This window comes from Phyllostomus hastatus, unplaced genomic scaffold, assembly GCF_019186645.2.
Source record: "Phyllostomus hastatus isolate PE091 unplaced genomic scaffold, TTU_PhHast_1.1 phas_contig_210, whole genome shotgun sequence".
NCBI lineage: Eukaryota > Metazoa > Chordata > Mammalia > Chiroptera > Phyllostomidae > Phyllostomus > Phyllostomus hastatus.
Window position 1 is genome coordinate 36,636,786 of NW_025333737.1, and position 17,592 is coordinate 36,654,377.

The following is a 17,592-nucleotide window of genomic DNA, read 5'->3' on the forward strand; positions in this document are numbered from 1 at the left end:
CTCTCCATCCACCGACCTGGGCCTGGGAGGGCGCCTGAGACGCTGTCAGAAGCTGGCCCTGGCCAGGACTCGGATGGCATCCATCCCGGCGGAGCCAGCAGCCAGGGATCGGCTTTCTAAAGCCTGCCCCGGACTTACCGCGGCCAGGGCTGAGAACTGCTGGTCCAAAGGACCAGGGCGGGTGGGTGGGGGGCAGTCAGAACAAACCCCAGACCTGCTTGAAAAGGCCCCGCCTCCACCGGGGGCCCAGCACCTGCCTGGACCCGGGTGGGACTGTCGGGTGCCCTCAAACCAGCAGCTTAACAAGGTCACGGAAGGCTCAGCTGGCTAGCTCTTCCTGTCCCGGTCCCCTCGCACTCACCCAGCATCACGAGACCCATCAGTCTTGTCAGCACACGCTGGGCCCTGTCCCAGGGCTGGTGACGAGCCTACGAGGGAAACGGCTCTGTGCTCAGGCGAGGAAGGGCCACCCGCCGGGCCCACGGAGAAGGGACACCCATGAGTTTGCAGCTTGGGGCAAAAGCGGGGTTCTTGGGTTCCACTTCCAGCATTGCCCGGGGACTTGTTAGAAATGCACATTCTCAGGCCCCCTGTGGGCTCCGGAATCAGAAGCTTTAAGGGGGTTGGGGGTGGCTAGCAGGTGAGTCCCTGGGGTGGTGACGGCCCCAAAGTGGGAGAACCACGGCGTGAACCACGGGCGTCCTTCCTCCACCCCCTTTACGCACCTCCAGCCAACAGTCCCGGAGGGCCAGCCGGGCACCGGGCCAGTCTCCCCGGGAGCCGTGAGGGAGCAGGCCTGCTCGGGGCCCGGGGAGCCAGCAGGTGTCCGTGAGGATGTAATGAGCAGTCACTCACACCGTGTCCAGGTGGGTGCCTGGCCCTCCCCAGGAGGGTGGTCCCTCCCCACTCTGAGCTCAAAGACGCTGCTTGAGCGCAGCACCTGCTTGAACACACTCCTGGGCTAACCAGGCACCTCACCTGGTCTGAGGTTAAACTTGGGGGCTGAGCCCAGCACCGGCCACCTGACAGGTGCCCAGCAGGCAGGCAGGCATGAGTGAACCAGCTGAGATGGGTGGAAGGAGCCTCCCCCGCCTTCCCCACTAACGGGGGTCCAGCCCCCCAGCCCTCCAGGCGTGCATGTCAAACCCCCCACGCAAAGTGTGTGGAGCTTCAGAAGGACCCTTGTGATTACACTGGGTGCACCCCAATAATCTAGGATAACCCCACTACCTCGAACCCATCATATAAACAAACTGAAGTCCTCCTCACCAGGGGACATGCATGCTCCCGGGGACATCCCCCCACCCAGCAGGCCCAGGGGCCCGCAGCCTGGCAGTGGTGGTGGAGAGCAGCCCCTCTGGGCTCCACAGCCCAGGCCCCTCCCGATTCCCTGTGGGGCGTGGCCGAGGCTGCGGTTCTGGGCCCAGCCCCGGGTGCCGAGGCCTCTGGGTTATCTCCCCCGCCCACGGTGGGCACCTCCCGGGGAGTACCCTGGGAGCGTCGGGTGGCGGAGGCCCCTGACTGGGGGAGCCTTATCGAGCCGGAGCAGATGGGCCGCACCGACGCAGACATGAGGCTCCTGCTGCTGCTCTGTGCGGCCACGCTGGGTGAGCTCGCGGGGGTGTCTTGGAAGGGGGTCTCGGTGCTCAGGGTGTGGGACGCCGGGGGCACCGGAGATGTGGGGCCTGAAGACAGGGACACCTCCGGAAACACGGGACAGGGAGGGACAGAGCTGGGCTTCGGTTTCAGTCCGGCCCCGCAGCATGTGCGGCCCGGCCGCTGCTTCTCCTTCCTGGGCCCACTGTTTGCCCGTCTGCAAAATGGGCTGATGCCACGAAACATGGGCTTGAAAGGGCTTTTGTGAGTGAAGAGCCTCGGTGCATCCCGGGCCTCCCACCTGGCCTCAGGAGGGGCCTCTCTGGGTAACGACAGCCTCCTCTTACCACCCTCCGCACCCCCCTCTCTTACAGCTCCCAGCTGCTTCTCCCTGGAGCAGGAGACAGGTGAGCAGCCTGGCAGCGGGAGGGAGGGCCTCCCCCTTCCCCGCGGTGGACCCTTGGCTGTGGGGAGGTTGCGGTCGGTGGGGGGGTGTCTGCTGACAGACATTTGGAGGACTCTAAAGCCCGACCCCCAGCCCTGCAGGGCCCTGGGGGAGTGGGAAGGAGAAGGCTGGGTGGGGGGGGGCTCCTGGGGACTTGGGGCAGTGAAAGTGGTTGGCTTCCTGTTGGGCTGTGTGTGCTGGGGGCCTGCTGGCGAGGGGGGCGGGCCGGCGTGTTCCTGGGCAGGTGTATCCCGGTCACTCTGCCCCAGGTGCCAGGCAAGGAGCAGCAGCTCTCAGGCAGCTCACAGCTCTGCCGAGTGGGTGTGGCCCCAGGGAGGAGTGGGAGCATTCAGGTGGGGCACTGGGAGGCCCAGAAGGGAGCAGTGAGCAAACGGGGAAGTCCAGGCTCACCCCGAGGTGTGGCAGACGAGAGGCTGCCTCCTCCTGCGCAGGCTCAGGGCCCGCTCTGCTGCGGACTGGGGGTCCCAGCGCCAGGGGAGGGCACAGTCTCAGTCCTGCCGTCTCCCCTCAGCATGGCCCCTCCTCTTCTCGGCTCCCTTCCCTTCTCCTGCCATCTCTCCTGCACCCACTTCTAGCCCTTTGCCCCTCGTTGCGGGTAGAGGTCGTGGGCGCCTCCTCTGCTGGCCTCCCAGTCTGGCCAGGCCACAGGGTCCGGGAGCCGCACCCGCCCCTCAGGGCGGGTCTCGACAGCACAAGCCGGAATGTCATTTCCTCATTTGCTTTAAAAACAAATGCACTGTGGCGCTTTTTTGCTAAATGAGAGGGGGGGAGCATGCGCCTAGCTCCTCCCTCTCATTCCCGGGCTTGGCTCACTCTCCCCCATCAGGTCCTGCTACCTGAAGGCCTAAGAGACCCACTGGCAAACCCTTCCTCCTTCCCTTCCCGCTCTCCTTCTCACTGAGCGCGCTCGAGCTGAGAGCGCCGGCGTGGCCCTGGGCCCTGCTCTGCCCGGGATGGGCACACCAGGAACAAAATCGAAACAACAGCCCCTGCCCTCGGGTGGCTCCCATTCCTGTGGGGACAAGGGAACAGGTGACATGATATGATTGGGCACACTCTCCAGTGTCCCGGGAGGTCACTGGTCCGAGAGAAAAGCGAGCGGTAGGCGGGAAGGGAACTCTCAGGTGGGGAGGGAGGGCGGTACTTACTGGGAAGTTCACACTGATAAGGGGACACCCTGCCTGTCACAAAGACAGTCAGAGCAGGATGCGCCTGGACAAGGACCCTGTGGCCAGAGCGCAGGAAGGGCGGGGAGGTCAGAGGGGCGGGAAGGTGGGGAGGGAGGGCCGAGCTGTTGGAGGGCTTGCTCGGGGACAGGTCTGAGTGAGGCTTCAGGGGTCCTTTCGGCTGCAGTGTTGGAAAGAGACACGTGGGGACACCGGGTGCAACCCCAGAGAGCCATCGGGCTGTCCCCGGATCCGGAGGGGAGGTGGCTGACGCCAGGGAGGAGGGGCCGGGAGACAGTCTGCAGGCCAGGCCTGCCGCACTGCTGGGGGGTGGGTGAAGGGGGCGCATGCGAGAGGGCCCTCTCCCCCCGGCTGTGCCCTGAGCCAGGGCAGGGACCGGCTGCCATGCGGCCTCGCTGTGGAAGCGGCATCAGCGGAGCGGGAAGTGGGGCAAAGGACACAGGCTGTTCGGGAGCTGAAGAGCCGAGAGGTTGCAAAGGTCTGGGAGCTGGAATTCTCAGGAACAGCAGCAAGTGCGGAATGAAGAGCTCAGTCATGCGCCACCACACAGCGGGGCACGTTCGGTAGGCCGCGCCCTGGGCAAGCGTCCCAGAATGCGTGGACACACCTGCAGGGCACGGCCCACTGCACACCTGGCCGGCGGGGCAGAGCCTGCGGGTCGCGGGGACTGGCCGGCACAGCACGCCCGCCCCTGCACTCGACGGCAGGACAGTTGGTTAACCCGGCCGGCGCGGACTGGCGCGAGCGAGGTGCGGGAACCCCGGCGGAGGAGGCGGTCCGACAGCGAACTGTATTTCCGGAAGCGGAAAGAGGGCGCCAGAGAACAGCGAGGAGATGCGCAGCACAGCGGACACACAGATCCCTAACATGTCGTTGGTCACAGTTACCCAACATCCATCACACACGGCATGCGACTGTCCCTGCCGCCCTTTCCCACGGCTGGCAGCACAGCGGGTCTGTTGACACCAGCGCCACCGCCAGCACGTGGGCGAGGCGTCGCGCAGCCGGGTGGAGACAGCTCCGATGGCACCAGGAGGTGGGAACCTTCCCACTCCAGTGGACCCTTACTGGGCCAATGGGGCCATGCGATATATGTGGTCTGTCATCCACCGCAGTGACCCGCCGCGGCCCGTGACTGTGGCAGGAACCAGGGACACGGACCTCCAAGGTCATTGTAACCCAGAGGGCCCGCTGGGGGATGTCTGAAGACATCAGGTTCAAGGCTGGTGTTTAGGGAGTGAGCAGGGAGAATGGTCCGGAAGTACCAGGAGGAGGACTGGCTCGTCGTCCAAGGTCACGGCCAGGCAGGCTGTGGAGCCCCAGCGCCCGGAGACAGCGCAGGGTGGGCAGGGCGCTGGGGAGGAGGTGGCTCCCGCTGGGCGTGGGAGTTGCAGAGCGGTGGAGGGATCCGGCCAGGGGCCAGCTGAGCCTGCGTTCCAGGGGGCGCGGTGAGGAGTGAGGGTGGGAGGGGCCGGGAGGTGGGACCGGACGTGGGGCAGGAGGACCAGGGTGAGCTGGGGGCCAGGGGGTCCCCGTGGGGCTGCCGCGACCATCGGACAGTGTTCTCCTTCAGTGGAGCCTCGATGAACGGGCAGACGCCGAGAGCGCGCGTGGTTCCGAGCCATTGCACCCGAGTCCTGCGGAGGGAGGCTGTCTGGGCGGCCTGGGGCAGCCACGAACAAAGTGCCACAAGGCGGGCAGTTAAAGACAACAGGCGCGGATCCTCTCCCTGTTCTGGCGTCCAGAAGCGCAAAAACCAAGGTGTCGGCGGGACTGGTTCCCTCTGGAGCCCCTGAGCAGACACTGCCATGCTGCTCTCTGGTTTTGGTGGGTGCCGGCAGTCCTGGGCGAAGGCAACTAGTCCCCGTATTCTTCCAACATCTGCGTCCGCCTTGTGCGCATGCGCATGTGTGTATCTCTTGTCAGGCCCCGCCCAACCCAGTATATATTATTGGAGTACGTCTGCAAACAAGGTTATTTCCAACTAAGGTGCCATTCACAGGTCCCGGGGGTTAGGGCTTGAACTCATTTTTCTGGAGGACGCAATTCCACCCTGAGCAGTTGGGCCACCCCCTGGAAATCAGACCCCTGGGCCCAGCGCAAGGCCTCACAGGTTGGAACTCCAGGGTCCGGGCTGCAATCTTCAAGCTCCTATTGACAACAGAGACAATTGTGAGGAGCAGGGCGCCCCCAGGGCCCCGGCGGAGCTCTGTTGCCTGAACTTCTTTCTTTAGCAGCAGAGGGAGGCCCTGCCCAGCCGCCCACGCAGCCCAGCCTCCCCTCAGCTCAGCTTCTAGTCCCAAGGGTGGCCTTGTCGTCACGTCCTGAAATTTTGAGTGTGCCATCTGGTCATTCAAATGTTCTGACACCCTCGATGAATTTTTAATTAAATGCCAACTCACTCGTTAGTGGTGGCTGGATGTGTACGTACGCTACATAATCCGCAGGGGGAAAACCCACAGGAGTCTGTCTTGTTAGAATCAAAAGGCAGTGCCTACGCACAGGATATGAAAAGACAGCCTGTGAATTTATGTAAATCAAGCTTCTATTAATGGCCATCGAAATGGAAATGAAGGTGGCCAGCTCTTTCTTTTCACTTTTCTGAGTCAAGTTCGGCTCCCCCCCTCTGTGTCTGGAGCTCAAACAGAAGTGGGTCGGTCTCTGCCCTGGATGCCCACCGCCCCTGCAGAGGAGGGTCTGGCGCAGAGCAGCCGGGGGCAGGGGCAGGGAGTGGGCCCTTGGCCCCAGGGTCGAGCTGGTGAACAGTTAGTAGCAAAATTTGCAAAACGGTGCCCCGGAGAGTAGTTTCTAGTAACTCTAGAAACAGCTTCACTTGCTTCAACACCAAGATTCTGCGTGAAAAGCCTGCTCCCTCAAAGACAGCAGTTCTCACAAAGTTCAGCGAGAGGCACAGATGAGAATCTGTGGGTGACTATGGCCCTGGGCAGGGTGACACCCTGATTCCAGCCACAAGCTGCCAGCCAGCACCACCGCCGCCCGGCATCGGTCCTAATGACGCTGGGGCCGGAGAATCCGTCACAGTGACCGTAGGACACGGAGCGGCCTCTCCGGCCTCTCCCCCACCAGATGCCAAGAGCACCCTGCACTCGTGACACCAAAAATGTCTGCAGGCGTGAGGTCCCTGGAGACAGCATCACCCTGGGTGAGAACCACTGGGCTGGAGAGAGACGGGTTCAGTGCCGGAAAGGTGGGGCCCCAGGGACGTGTCCCCGGAGACCACGGCACTCTGCTCCAGGAGCAATGTGCTGACTGCAGAGCGTTTCGGAAGCCAGGGCGCCCAGCAGGCGCGGGGGGCGCAGGAGGCTGTGACACCGGATGCTTCCTCCACCCTGCCCAAGCGCTGCCCCTGCACCGGTCTTGAAAGCGCGCCCTGAAGAATACGCCCCTCCTTGCCCTGACCAGCACGGCGCAGCGGGCGGGGCGTCTTCCCACGAAGCAGAAGGTTGCTGGCCCCACTTCCGGTCAGGGCACGTGTTTGGGTCTCAAGTTCGGTTCCCAGTCGGGGTGAGCTAGAGTCTCGCCATCGATCTTTCTCGCATCTGTGTTCCTCTCCCTCACTTGCTTCCTCCCTCCCCTCTTTCTAAAAATAAATTTGAAAAGAATTTTTGAAAAAAAAAAAAAAAGAAAAGAATATGCCCTCCTCTCCCGAAGGCAGTTTTGTTTGAACCCTACGACAGGACAGCCAGAGAGGCCTGTGGTCTGCGTCCGTATGGGCTCCGGGGCCCGCCTGCGAAGCAGAAAGAAAGCTGCCTCCCCGCGGAGAGGTGGTCTAGGTGGGCGCCGAGGGGCTCCGGACCCGGGTCTGCGGAGGAGAGGCCCGCGGCGCCGTGAGCAGGCGTCTCCTTCTGAAGTCCCGCCCCGGAAGTGGCGTCTGTCTCTCGGGTCCCCTTCCCGGCTGGGATCTGTGCTGCAACAGCCCCGGTGGGTCTGCTCGTGCCCCCGGCCCCCCACTGTCCCGCGGACCTCTCTCTCTCAGGGAGCATCCCAGGCCCGCGGTGGGTCCCACGCGAGGGGCCTCTGATGTGCGGGAAGACGGGCGCTCGCATTCCTCCCGGCCGCTGCCCGGGCTCAGGCCCGCCGCAGCGCCAGTCCCTCGGGGGGCCGGCTGGCATTGTCCCTCGCGGGTCCCCATCCCTGTAAGGGAACCCGCAGCTCAGTGCGTCCTCGGGGAACGCGGGGACGCACGGAGCGAGGCGCCGTCATCCCAAAAGGAGGTCCCCACACCGAGGACACAGGCCGCACCTCGGCCTCTCCCTGGACGGTGACCGCCTTGTCGTCGAAGTGAATCATGCAGTGACAAGCGGTAAATCTCTGGTCTCCTACCGTGGGCCGGGGCACAGTGGCCGGCCAGAGGGACGCACGGGTCCCGGGAGCGCAGGCCCGACGCGACGGGGGTCCAGGGTCAGCCCTCCTAACCCGTGCCCCCCCGCTCCTCCAGGCTTCCTACTGCTCTGATTCCATTTCATCTTTATAGTAAAACCTTCCGCTTCTTTTTATTTTCTTTAAGAAAAATTGAGGTGAAATTCACGTGGCAAATTTAGGCATTTTAAACGGATAATTCAGCAGTTCATTTAGTGCGTTCACAATGCTGTGCGGCCGCCACCTCTGCGTACGTGCAAACCACTCCCATCGCCCCACGAGGAAACCCCGGCAGCTCAGCAGTTGCTCCCAGCCCGCCCCTCCCCCCAACCGCACTACCCTTCCCCCCTTCTGTCTCTGGATTTTCCCACTCCGGACATTTCACATCAACGCAGTCAGTCACACAGTATGTCACCTTTTGCGCCTCCTGTCACTAGCGTCATATCCTCCAGGTTGCAGGAGTGTCCGCCCTCCTCTCTTTTTCGGGGCGAGCAACATGCGGTTGTGCGCACGAGCCCTACTTTGTGTTCGCATCCATCCGCGGGTGGACCTGGGCGGGGAGCGGCCTCCACCGCCCGGAGGCTGTGAGCGGCGCTGCTGGGAACGTGTGCGCGCATGCGCCTGTTCCAGGCCCCGTTTTCAGTCCTGTGGGCGAATGTCTAGGCTTGGGAGTGCTGGGTCACGGTGATGCTTTGTTTAACTTTTTGAAAAACCGCCACCCCGGCCTTTTCTTACCGTGCTTGATGAATGTTGGGTTTCCTCCCGCCTCCTCTGTGTCACCTCCCAGAAGTCCTCCCCGAGGTCTCCATTGCCTACAGAGTCCTGGAGGTCTTCCCCCGAGGCCGGCGGGTGATGATAACCTGCCACGCGCCCAACCTGCCCCCGCCCATCACCTACTCCCTCTGGGGGAGCCAGGACGTTCAAGTGGCCAAGAAGGTGGTGGACACCCGCGACCCGACCTCCTTCAGCATCAACGTCACGCTCAAGTCCAGGCCAGACCTGCTCACCTACACCTGCCAGGGGGCCACCCCCTGGGGCTCGCAGGTGGCCAGCTCCAAACTGCAGCTGTACTGGGAGCTGTGGGCCGGTGAGTTCGTGGGCACAGGGGATGGGGCGCATGGTCTGGAAGATAAACGAAGTTGCTGGGGATGAGAAGCGTGGGGGCTGGAGTCCGAAGGTCAGGAAAGAATAGGCTGCCGGACTCCAAGGGCCACCCCAGTCCCTTGGGGCCTGGCCAGGCCAGTGTAGATGCTGCTGGGCCCCCGGGGTGCTGGCCTCTGGCCTGGCTGGGCCCTGAGGGGGTTTGGAGGAGAGCAAAAATGTACCCTCAGAGCTCTAGCCTCAGGCTGATAGAGCGGGCACTCGGTGCTTCATCTGGTTTAATCTTGCCGCAGCCGAGGCCACCCAGCCTCGATGAGAGGAAGCTGAAGCTCTTGGAGGCCGACACAGTTATCCCAGGCCGCCCAGCCGGCAAGTGGCTAAGGCCGGTTTCAAACCCCGCACCATGGAGCTCCAAAGCCTGTGTTCTTCCCATTCCGACCCTGGTCTTAACTCAGGGGTCCTTCCCAGTGGGGGGCTCAGGGTGGGAGCGGAGAAGTGTTGCCCACCCGGTGCTGGGACTGGGACCCTGAGGACTGGCACCCAGTTGGAGACAGCCTGGGGAAGAGAGCCCCGAGTCTGCAACGCCACAGGTCCAGGGTTCAAATCCCCACACCCCTAGGCTGTGGGTTCTTAGGCAAGTCACTCAACCTCTCTGAGCCCGGTTGCTTTGTCTGCAAAACAAAGGCAGTAGTTCCTGCGCCAGGGTTGGGGTAGGAAGGAGCCAGTGGAAGTTCTCGGTAGGGGGTAGGCACTGGACCAGGCACAGGGGCTGTCGCTCACAGAAAAGCTGTTCAGAGCATGAGGCTGTGGGCCCCGGGGGTTTCTAGACTCCAGACTCTGCTAAGAGGCAGGTCTTGCCCTTTAGGAGCCTGTGTATTTCAGCACAAGGGTCAAGACAGAAAGGATACAAGTGGGACTGACAGATACATTTTGCATGGGACATACTTGTACTAAACAATTATTCCTTGTTGACGGGAAATGCAAATTTAACTGGGCATCTTGTATTTTTATTTGCTCACACTGGCAACCCAGAATATCCTGCATGAGAATAAACCCAAACGAGAACACGTGTGGTACACACCGCACGTGGGGAAGATGCCCAGATGTGAGGCAGAGGGAGCAATCCGGAAGGCTGCCTGGAGGAAGCACAATTATAGTTAGGCCTCCAGGCTCAGTTTCTCATAACAAGCGACCTTGCTGGGAAGAGTGTGTTGTAGTCTCCCAGCCATACCTGTGCTTCCCATCCTGTCCTGCTAGAGCCCGTGTCCCAGCCGCAAGCCAACTTCACCCTGCTGGACGGAGGGGCAGGCCCGATGGTGCAGGTGTCCTGCCAGGCCTCCTCGGGCAGCCCGCCCATCACCTACCACCTGGTCAGGAAGGACGGGCATGTCCACATGCAGCAGACGCCGCACCACAGGCAGCCTGCCAACTTCTCCTTCCCACTGACCCAGGCGTCCTACTGGTACCAGTGCCAGGCCAAAAATGACATCAATGCCCAGAGCAGCCCCTTCACCCTGGTGCCCCCAGGTGAGAGGGCCCCTTGGTTTCCGGAGGGGCAGCTGCCACTTCTGGGCAGCTGGGCGGGAGGTGCCGAGAGTGGGGAAGGGCACCGGGAAGCAGCCACACCTACCCTGGCCCTACCTGCCTCCCTCACAGGACAGCTGCCCAAGGGCCCCACCTTCGTGCTGGCTGCCAGCCTCACCTCCATCACAGCTATCACCTCCGGGATGCTGGGCTGGACCGCGTGGAAAAGGTAGGAAGTGGGCGCTGGAAGCGGGGGAGGGGTGGGAAGCGCCGGCAGCCTGAGTGGACCAGCAGAGAACCCGTCTGGAGAGCACAGGGCGCTGGGTTTGTACGGCGGGGCTGCCACCAGGGCGGAGAAGGGGCCATACTGCTTGTGCGTGACTTGCAGAGGTTTATGAAGGGCCTACTATGTGCCACATGGCTGCTGAGGGCTTGCTGATTCACATGGCTTTATGTGACCTTGACCACGGGTCCCTGTTGTCCTGCCCTGCAATGCAGCCAGCTGGCCTCTGGGCGGGGCACTCTCTGTGTTCCTTATGGGTCTGAGCAGGGACATTGGCATGGGGACAGGCCTCCTGGGACCAGGGTGGGTCAGTGGCTTCTGCCCTGCATGGGGACCACAGAGGTCACTGCTCCCCAGCTGGTGACAGGAGACAGGGGTCTGACCTCTCAGGGACCCCCTCCAGCGTCGTCACTCCGCTGACTTGTAAAGTGGCCAGGGTCTGAGGGCTCCACCTGTCCGGCCCCGGGAGGCAGTCGCGTCTGCTCTGTTCGATCCTCTCCTTCCTTGGTTCCTGAGACACCGTCTCCCGGTCCCGCCTCTGTGGCAGGCATTGTCCAGGAGTCTGTCCTCAGCACTCTCCTTGTCTTATCTCGGGGTCCCTTCCTCCAAAGCTTCTGTTCTGCCCAAGGCCGGACTCAGGGGCGAGCCACAGCACATCTCTGAGCCTCAGTTTTCCCCTCCACAAAATGGGGTCAGAGTCCTGCTTCCCACTCACCTCGTGACCAGGGCCCAGCACTTGCCCTCCGGGTGACTCAGTGCCCCTTTCATTTAGTGGGGTGACTCAGCCTCGCGCCTCTCCTCCTGCCCAGGGCCCGAGTGCGCTTGGCACCATAAAATCCCAAGATGCCTTGGGAGGGGTGGCTGGGAGGTACGCTTGCCTTAAATAAGCTGGAATCTCACCTCCTTTGTCATCCAGGCTGTGACCGGAAAATGCAGGCTCAGCAGAGTCCCCAGCAGAACGCGCCTCCCCCCCCCGCCCTTGCCCCCTGCAGAAGGACCCACCATTCGGATGGAGAGCCGCGCCCCGGCCTGGACTCCCGGAGCCCTGGTGTCCCGCAGGGAGGGTTTCAAGGTGGGGGGAGGCTGTAGAGGGGAGAGGAGGTCCCGGGTCAGAGGGGGCCCTGTGTCCTTGCTCCTTAGCCACTCATCACCGTCCATGCGGCCTGGGAAGAAGGTGGGGAAAGACTGTGACAAGGCCCAGCTGTACCCCCACTCAGGGCCTCCCCTCCCCTACATCGGCTCCCCTCTTCCCTGCAGTGGCGCCCTGTCTCCCTGTGGCCCAGTCCTCTGGCCTCACCTGGCCAGCCCCCTCCTCCCATTGACCTTACCTGCAACTGCAAAGAGTGTCTGGGACTCCTCCCTCCTCAGCGCGGGGTGCCCCCACCCGAGAAGGCACCCCCAGCCCCTCACAGAGCTTCCCTGTTCAGATGCTCTGAACCACTTCAATAAAGAACTGGATTAAATTCTGTCGTCTTGCCGGTCACCCTGAAAATCTGCTTCTGGCTGCCCGTCACCCTGCGGCCTGGAAGTCTGAAGTCTCACGGTCCCTCACAGCCCGGGGCTGGGACCCAGCCCTGGAAGAATCGGGGGTGGTCTCCACCCCAACCCGGACCCAGCTCCAGGGAGGAGGAGGGCGTCGCAGGCTATGCAGGGCGGGGACCGGGCCGTGTGGCCGGGGGTTCTGGGTGAAATGCGGAAGCGAGGAGTGGGCGTGCAGGAGCCTGGGCACCAGCAGGTGCGTCCGGAGGGCTTCCTAGAGGAGGCAGAAGTGCTGGGCAAAGGGTGGGTGGGGCCGAGGGCGGGGCCCTCCGTGAATCCCTCTAGCCCCTCTCTGACCCCTCTCGGGTCGCACCGCGGGACACTGTGGGGGGGAGGGGGGCGGAGGCCGGGGACTGGACGATGAGCATTAGGCGGGCGGGCAGACGTCCGCCGAGGGAACGGCCTTGCAGTTCGTGTATCCCGCCGCCACTCGCCGCCAGCCGACACTTTGCCCTCGGTCCCTGAGGCCGCGCTGACCACGCCCCTGGGCGGGGCCGGGGCCGGGGCGGGGCCGGGACGACTGGCTAGTTCCTAGGCGGTCGGTGGTGGCGACGGCGGCGGCGGAGGCGGCGGCGGCGACATGGAGAGCGGGGCCTACGGCGCGGCCAAGGCTGGCGGCTCCTTCGACCTGCGGCGCTTCCTGACCCAGCCGCAGGTGGTGGCGCGCGCTGTGTGCTTGGTGAGTCGGCGCGGCGACCCAATTCGGCCCCAGGCCCCGAACTGGACGCGCGACAGGTGGCAGCGGCCAAGGGCGGTGGTGTGGGAGGCGGCGCGTAGGGCCGGCGCGCGAAGCCAGACCCGCCATCTCCCAATCTCCGGCTCTGCTGCCCCCCACCCCACCCTTGGGCCCGGGCGCCCTCCACTTACCGCCCCCGCGCCAGGTCTGGGCGCAGGGTGGCCCGGATGGCGCCGTAGGGAGCAGGCCCCTGTGCCTGCTGGCAGTGGGAGGAGTTTGGGGCAGCTCCAGGACAGGTGGCGGGCGCCCGGCACTCAGCACTGAGAGACTGAACCTTGGGGATTCACCTGGAAGGGGCTTTCCCGAGCCACGTGCTGTGTGGGCGGTGGGGCTGTGGGGGGTAGGCCTAGCTCTGAAACAGGATCTCCTTTCCAGGCAGGAGCAGCCAACAGGTCTGCTTGCCCACCCGAGATCCGGTGACTCTAGGATGTACCCCTCCCCATGAGCTAGGTGGGCCCTGCAGCACTGGGTTACTGGAGGTTGGGAACGTCGGGGGTGGGTCCCGTGTTCTCAGACCGCCAGCATATCCAAAGCTGGCAAGGCAGGCAGCAGGCCGGGCCTGGACTGCTCGCACATGCCCGCCTGGTACCGAAACCCGAGGGGCCCTAGTAGCACCCATGCCCCCGCCCTACCCAACTGTAAGGTCTGACCCCAGGAGCAGACACCAGGCGCTGCGTGGGGTCAGCAGTGCCAGGAGCTGGGCCTGGCATGCTGCTTCCAGCATCCCGGAGTTCCGGCTTCACCTCCAGCGGGGGTGGGGCTTAGGACTGCCAGCCCCAGAGCCTCCCGAGCCCGCCTTGTGCAGGCAGGCAGGGTGCGCCCGGGCGGGGCCTGCGCCCGGCCCAGAGAGAGCCAGGTGTCCAGGCTGTCCTGCCCCTGCTCACTGCGGCAGAGACGGGCGGTGGCCTTGACGTTTGGGGAGTTGACCAGGTGACATGAGGCTGTTGTTCCCAAGGGCCTGGAACCACTCCTGGAGCCCTGGCTGGTGCACCCCCTCCCCAGGACCTTCGGGGCTCTGAGTGCAGAGCCGTACCCCCAGGCCTGCCGGTCAGACCAGCCTGGAGCCCCCTGTGTGGCCAGGACCCACTTTGGTTGGGAGACGGAATGGGGTTTCCTCGGAGGGGAGGGGCCAGGACTCCAAAGAAGCTGGAATTCCTTGGGAGAAAGCCGGCCAAACCAGGGAGGCCTGTACGGGACAGGGAAGCTGGAGGGGCCGGGGAGGTGGGGTCTTCCCACTCCCAGTGCGCCAGCATGGCTTTGCAGAGAGGTGGGGGTTTGCCACGGCCGGAGCCCTTGGGCAGGGAGGTGGGGCGAGTGGAAGCAGACGGCTCAGGCGGGTGAGCGGAGCCGACCCTCCAAGCCTGAGTTTCTATGATGCTGTGGCCCCTCGTGTTTAAAACTCATTGAAAGGCGCCCTGGCTGGTGTGGCTCAGTGGACTGAGTGCCGGCCTGTGAACCAAAGGGTCGCCGGTTTGATTCCCGGTCGGGGCACATGCCTGGGTTGCGGGCCAGGTCCCCAGTGGGGACCACACGTTGATGTTTCTCTCCCTCTCTTTCTCCCTCCCTTCCCCCCTCTCTAAAACTAATACAATCTTTAAAACCCGTTGAAAGGGGAGGTGGGTAGGCCGCCCTTTAAACCTCATCACGTACAGCCACAAAGACCTTTCTAGGCAGGACAGTCCCCTCCCAGGAGATCCCCATACTTTCCTCAGTGTCCTCAGTCCAGGAATCCCCGAGCCCCAGGACGGGCCCCTGTGGTGGCGACGGTCACCTGATCTCAGAGAGAGCCCGGGAGAAGGGAGAAGTGAGATTGAAAGCCCTGTGCACTGGGAAGCAGCTTTGCATATTATCAGCTGGCTACCCAAGTTGAGAAGGGGCTTTGAAGCTGAGCCCCTAAAGGGGAGCAGCGGCAGTGGGAGGGGCCAGGGTCCCCCCCACCCACCGTGCACCGGCCCGGGCGGCCTGTCCGCGGCGCCGACCCCTCCTGGCCTCTGCCTGCAGGTCTTCGCTCTGATCGTGTTCTCCTGCATCTTCGGTGAGGGCTACAGCAACACGCACGAGTCCGAGCAGAAGTACTGCGTGTTCAACCGCAACGAGGACGCCTGCCGCTACGGCAGCGCCATCGGGGTGCTGGCCTTCCTGGCCTGCGCCTTCTTCTTCGTGGTCGACGTCTACTTCCCCCAGATCAGCAACGTCACCGACCGCAAGTACCTGGTCGTGGGCGACCTGCTGTTCTCAGGTATCTGCCCGTTGGCGCCTCGGTCGCCCTCAGGCGGTGAACCAGAGCAGACGGTTTCCCCAGAAAGCCCTGGGGCCCCCCGGGGCCCTCGGGAGGGGCGGGGCGTGGGGCACGGGGCCCTGAGCGTGCAGACGGCTCGCGCACAGCGATCCTGACCGTCTGAAACCCACCGGTGTGGCGGGAGAGCACGCGGGCCGGCAGCCCGGCCTCCCAGGGTGGCGTCCAGTCCCTGCCTGGCCTCTGGCCCCGGGCCCCGCCGGCTCCTGGAAGGTGCCCGTCCAAGGAGCTGACCCTGCCCTCCTGGCCCTCTCCCCAGCTCTCTGGACCTTCCTGTGGTTTGTCGGTTTCTGCTTCCTTACCAACCAGTGGGTGGCCACCAAGTCGGAAGATGTGCTGGTGGGAGCCGACTCGGCCCGCGCGGCCATCGCCTTCAGCTTCTTCTCCATCTTCTCCTGGGTAGGTTGGCCGGGGCCTGGCTCCTGGTGCCTTGGGGGGACAGGGGAGGCGGGGGGCAGAGGGTGGGGGAGGCCTCTGTGAAGGGCAGTGGAGGAACCCAGCCTCGGGGCTCCCTGCAGGGCCTGCTGGCCTTTCTGGACTACCAGCGCTACAAGGCCGGGGTAGACGACTTCCTGCAGAACTACGTGGACCCCACCCCAGACCCCAACACCCCCTACGCCTCCTACCCGGGCCCATCTGTGGACAACTACCAGCAGCCGCCTTTCACCCAGAACGCGGAGACCACCGAGGGCTACCAGCCGCCCGTTGTGTACTGAGCTGCAGTCCGGGGTGGTAAGGGGCGCAGGGGGGCGCCTGGGGGCCACCCCTCCATCCTGGACTCCGCCCCCCAGGCCAGCCTCCCGAAGCTGCCGGCCCGGCCCCCTGCCTGGTGTCCGTCCCTCCTCACACAGCCTGGCCCACGGCGCCCCTGCCCGAGGGCTGCAGCTGCCCCTCGGGGGTGTTTTTAGGAAGAGAATTCCCCGCTAGTTTGTCGTTGCTTCTCCGGGTCTGCAGCCCCGCCTGACAGCTGGAAGTGCCTGACAAGCCGTTCTCACAAGTGCCTTTGTTGCTCCCAAGCTGATCAGGAGCGGGGCCGGTCCAGGCCACGGTGCCCTGAGGCTCGGGGTTCTCTGCCAAAGACGAGGCCGGGGGCCTCCCCTTGCTCTGTCCCTGGGGCGGGGCCTCCCTCTCTCCTCACTCAGGTCTGCCGCCCCTGCCCCGCCTGCCCCAGAGCTGGCGGCCTCCTTGCCGCTGCTCCCTCTCGGGCCTGGGGTCACCCACCACCCCGTGCCAGTGCCGCCGGGCCTTCTTCCTGACAGCCATGGGTGGGGCTTGTGCCCACCCAGGGGACACGGGGCAGCACCCCCTGCCCGGTACCCCTCCCGTCACTCCCGCCCACCCCGCAGCAGGGGGGGCCTCTGCCTGACAACACCCAGCTTTATGTAAATACTCCGCCACTGTTCCCGGGGTGGTGTGGGTGTGCCCACGGCCCCGTGGCCCCCTCAGATTCTGTCATGGACTACTTGGAGGTGGAATAAATGGTTTTCTCATTTATAATCTCCGGTCACTGGTCGGGCCTCAGCAGGAGGAAGTCCTGCTCTGGGGGATGTGCCGCGGGGTGGGACTTCTGGGGAACTTGCATGTTGAACGAGGTTCCAGCAGGCTGGCTGCCAGCGTGCCTGGTGACTGTCCGCTCCCCGCCTGGGGTCTCATTCCTCACGCTGCCCTCCGCCGTCTTAAAATAGCAGCTGCGCTCAGCTGGTAAACAAGACGGGCTCTTCGGACGCCCTGCCAGGGTCCTGGTGGAGGGCCCTGGGGACGGGCTCTCTGAGCACCCCTTCCCTGGGGCCCACCCTTCCCTTCCCACCCTCTTGGAGTGCAGGGGCCCCCCAGTTCCTGCAGGCGGGGCTCGCACCTCGGGAACCCTGCACAGGCAGGACACCCAGCCCCCTTCCGGGCAGGCCAGGGCGCTGAACCAGCTCCCAGCTTCCCCGTTGAGCAACAGCAGAGCAGCTGTCAGAAGCAGGCCCGACTGTTTCAAAGTGCTGAGTGAAAACGAGGAGGGTTCCGGCGAACAGTCGCACCTTCCTGCAACCTGGTCCTCTGCCCAGGGCCCACCTGCAGCCCAGGCCCACCCCACCCCCACCCCGGCGGGCTCTGGCCACCCCCCCCCTCCCCGCGGCACAGCTAAGCTCGTGTTCTTGGCCCCTGCACCGGAGTGTCTGTTTCACAAACAAAACCTGACCCCGAGGCCCCAGCTGACTGCTCTGAGCCCGGCCTCCCCAACTCCCCCATCTGGGCCCCAGGCTCCTTTGCTCGCCCACGTTGTCCTGAAGCCCACCCAGAGTGAAGAGCAAGCAGACACCCTCCCCTTAGGACGCGCATCACGAGCATTTCTGTTGGGAGGGGCGTGGCCGAGAGCGGCGGCACGAGGAAAGACCTGGAAAGAAACCCGCCGCAGACCCGCCAGTGTCCACGGCGCACCAGGAGGAATTCCAGGCGGTGAAAGAGAAATGGGCTCCCACCAGCCAGTCCATTGTAATG

The 17,592-nt window shown here is 64.2% G+C and overlaps 2 protein-coding genes and 1 long non-coding RNA gene across 4 annotated transcripts; 2 read left to right on the forward strand and 1 right to left on the reverse strand.

Moving 5' to 3' along the window:
- Positions 1-1,473: 1,473 nt before the first annotated feature.
- CUNH17orf99 (chromosome unknown C17orf99 homolog) lies at positions 1,474-11,580 on the forward strand. Its single transcript, XM_045835945.1, has 6 exons — positions 1,474-1,607; positions 1,971-2,003; positions 8,417-8,716; positions 9,988-10,257; positions 10,387-10,483; positions 11,454-11,580. Exons 1-6 carry the CDS (start codon positions 1,550-1,552, stop codon positions 11,458-11,460), a joined length of 765 nt encoding a protein of 254 aa, XP_045691901.1. The 5' UTR covers positions 1,474-1,549; the 3' UTR covers positions 11,461-11,580.
- On the reverse strand, positions 9,974-11,982 carry LOC123816757. Its single transcript, XR_006785342.1, has 4 exons — positions 11,866-11,982; positions 11,540-11,700; positions 10,921-11,075; positions 9,974-10,097 (listed from the first exon to the last, which is right to left on the reverse strand). It is a non-coding gene; the product is annotated as an uncharacterized LOC123816757 (long non-coding RNA).
- Positions 11,983-12,579: 597 nt separating this feature from the next.
- On the forward strand, positions 12,580-16,605 carry SYNGR2 (synaptogyrin 2). 2 transcript variants are annotated; one of them, XM_045835948.1, is made up of 4 exons: positions 12,586-12,755; positions 14,814-15,051; positions 15,368-15,507; positions 15,627-16,605. In XM_045835948.1, the coding sequence occupies exons 1-4, from the start codon at positions 12,657-12,659 to the stop codon at positions 15,822-15,824; spliced, it is 675 nt and encodes a 224-aa protein (XP_045691904.1). In that variant the 5' UTR covers positions 12,586-12,656; the 3' UTR covers positions 15,825-16,605. The 2 variants fall into 2 exon arrangements, with proteins under 2 accessions (XP_045691905.1, XP_045691904.1); XM_045835949.1 differs by lacking the exon at positions 15,368-15,507 and having other exon boundaries at positions 12,580-12,755.
- The last annotated feature ends 987 nt before the right edge of the window (positions 16,606-17,592 follow it).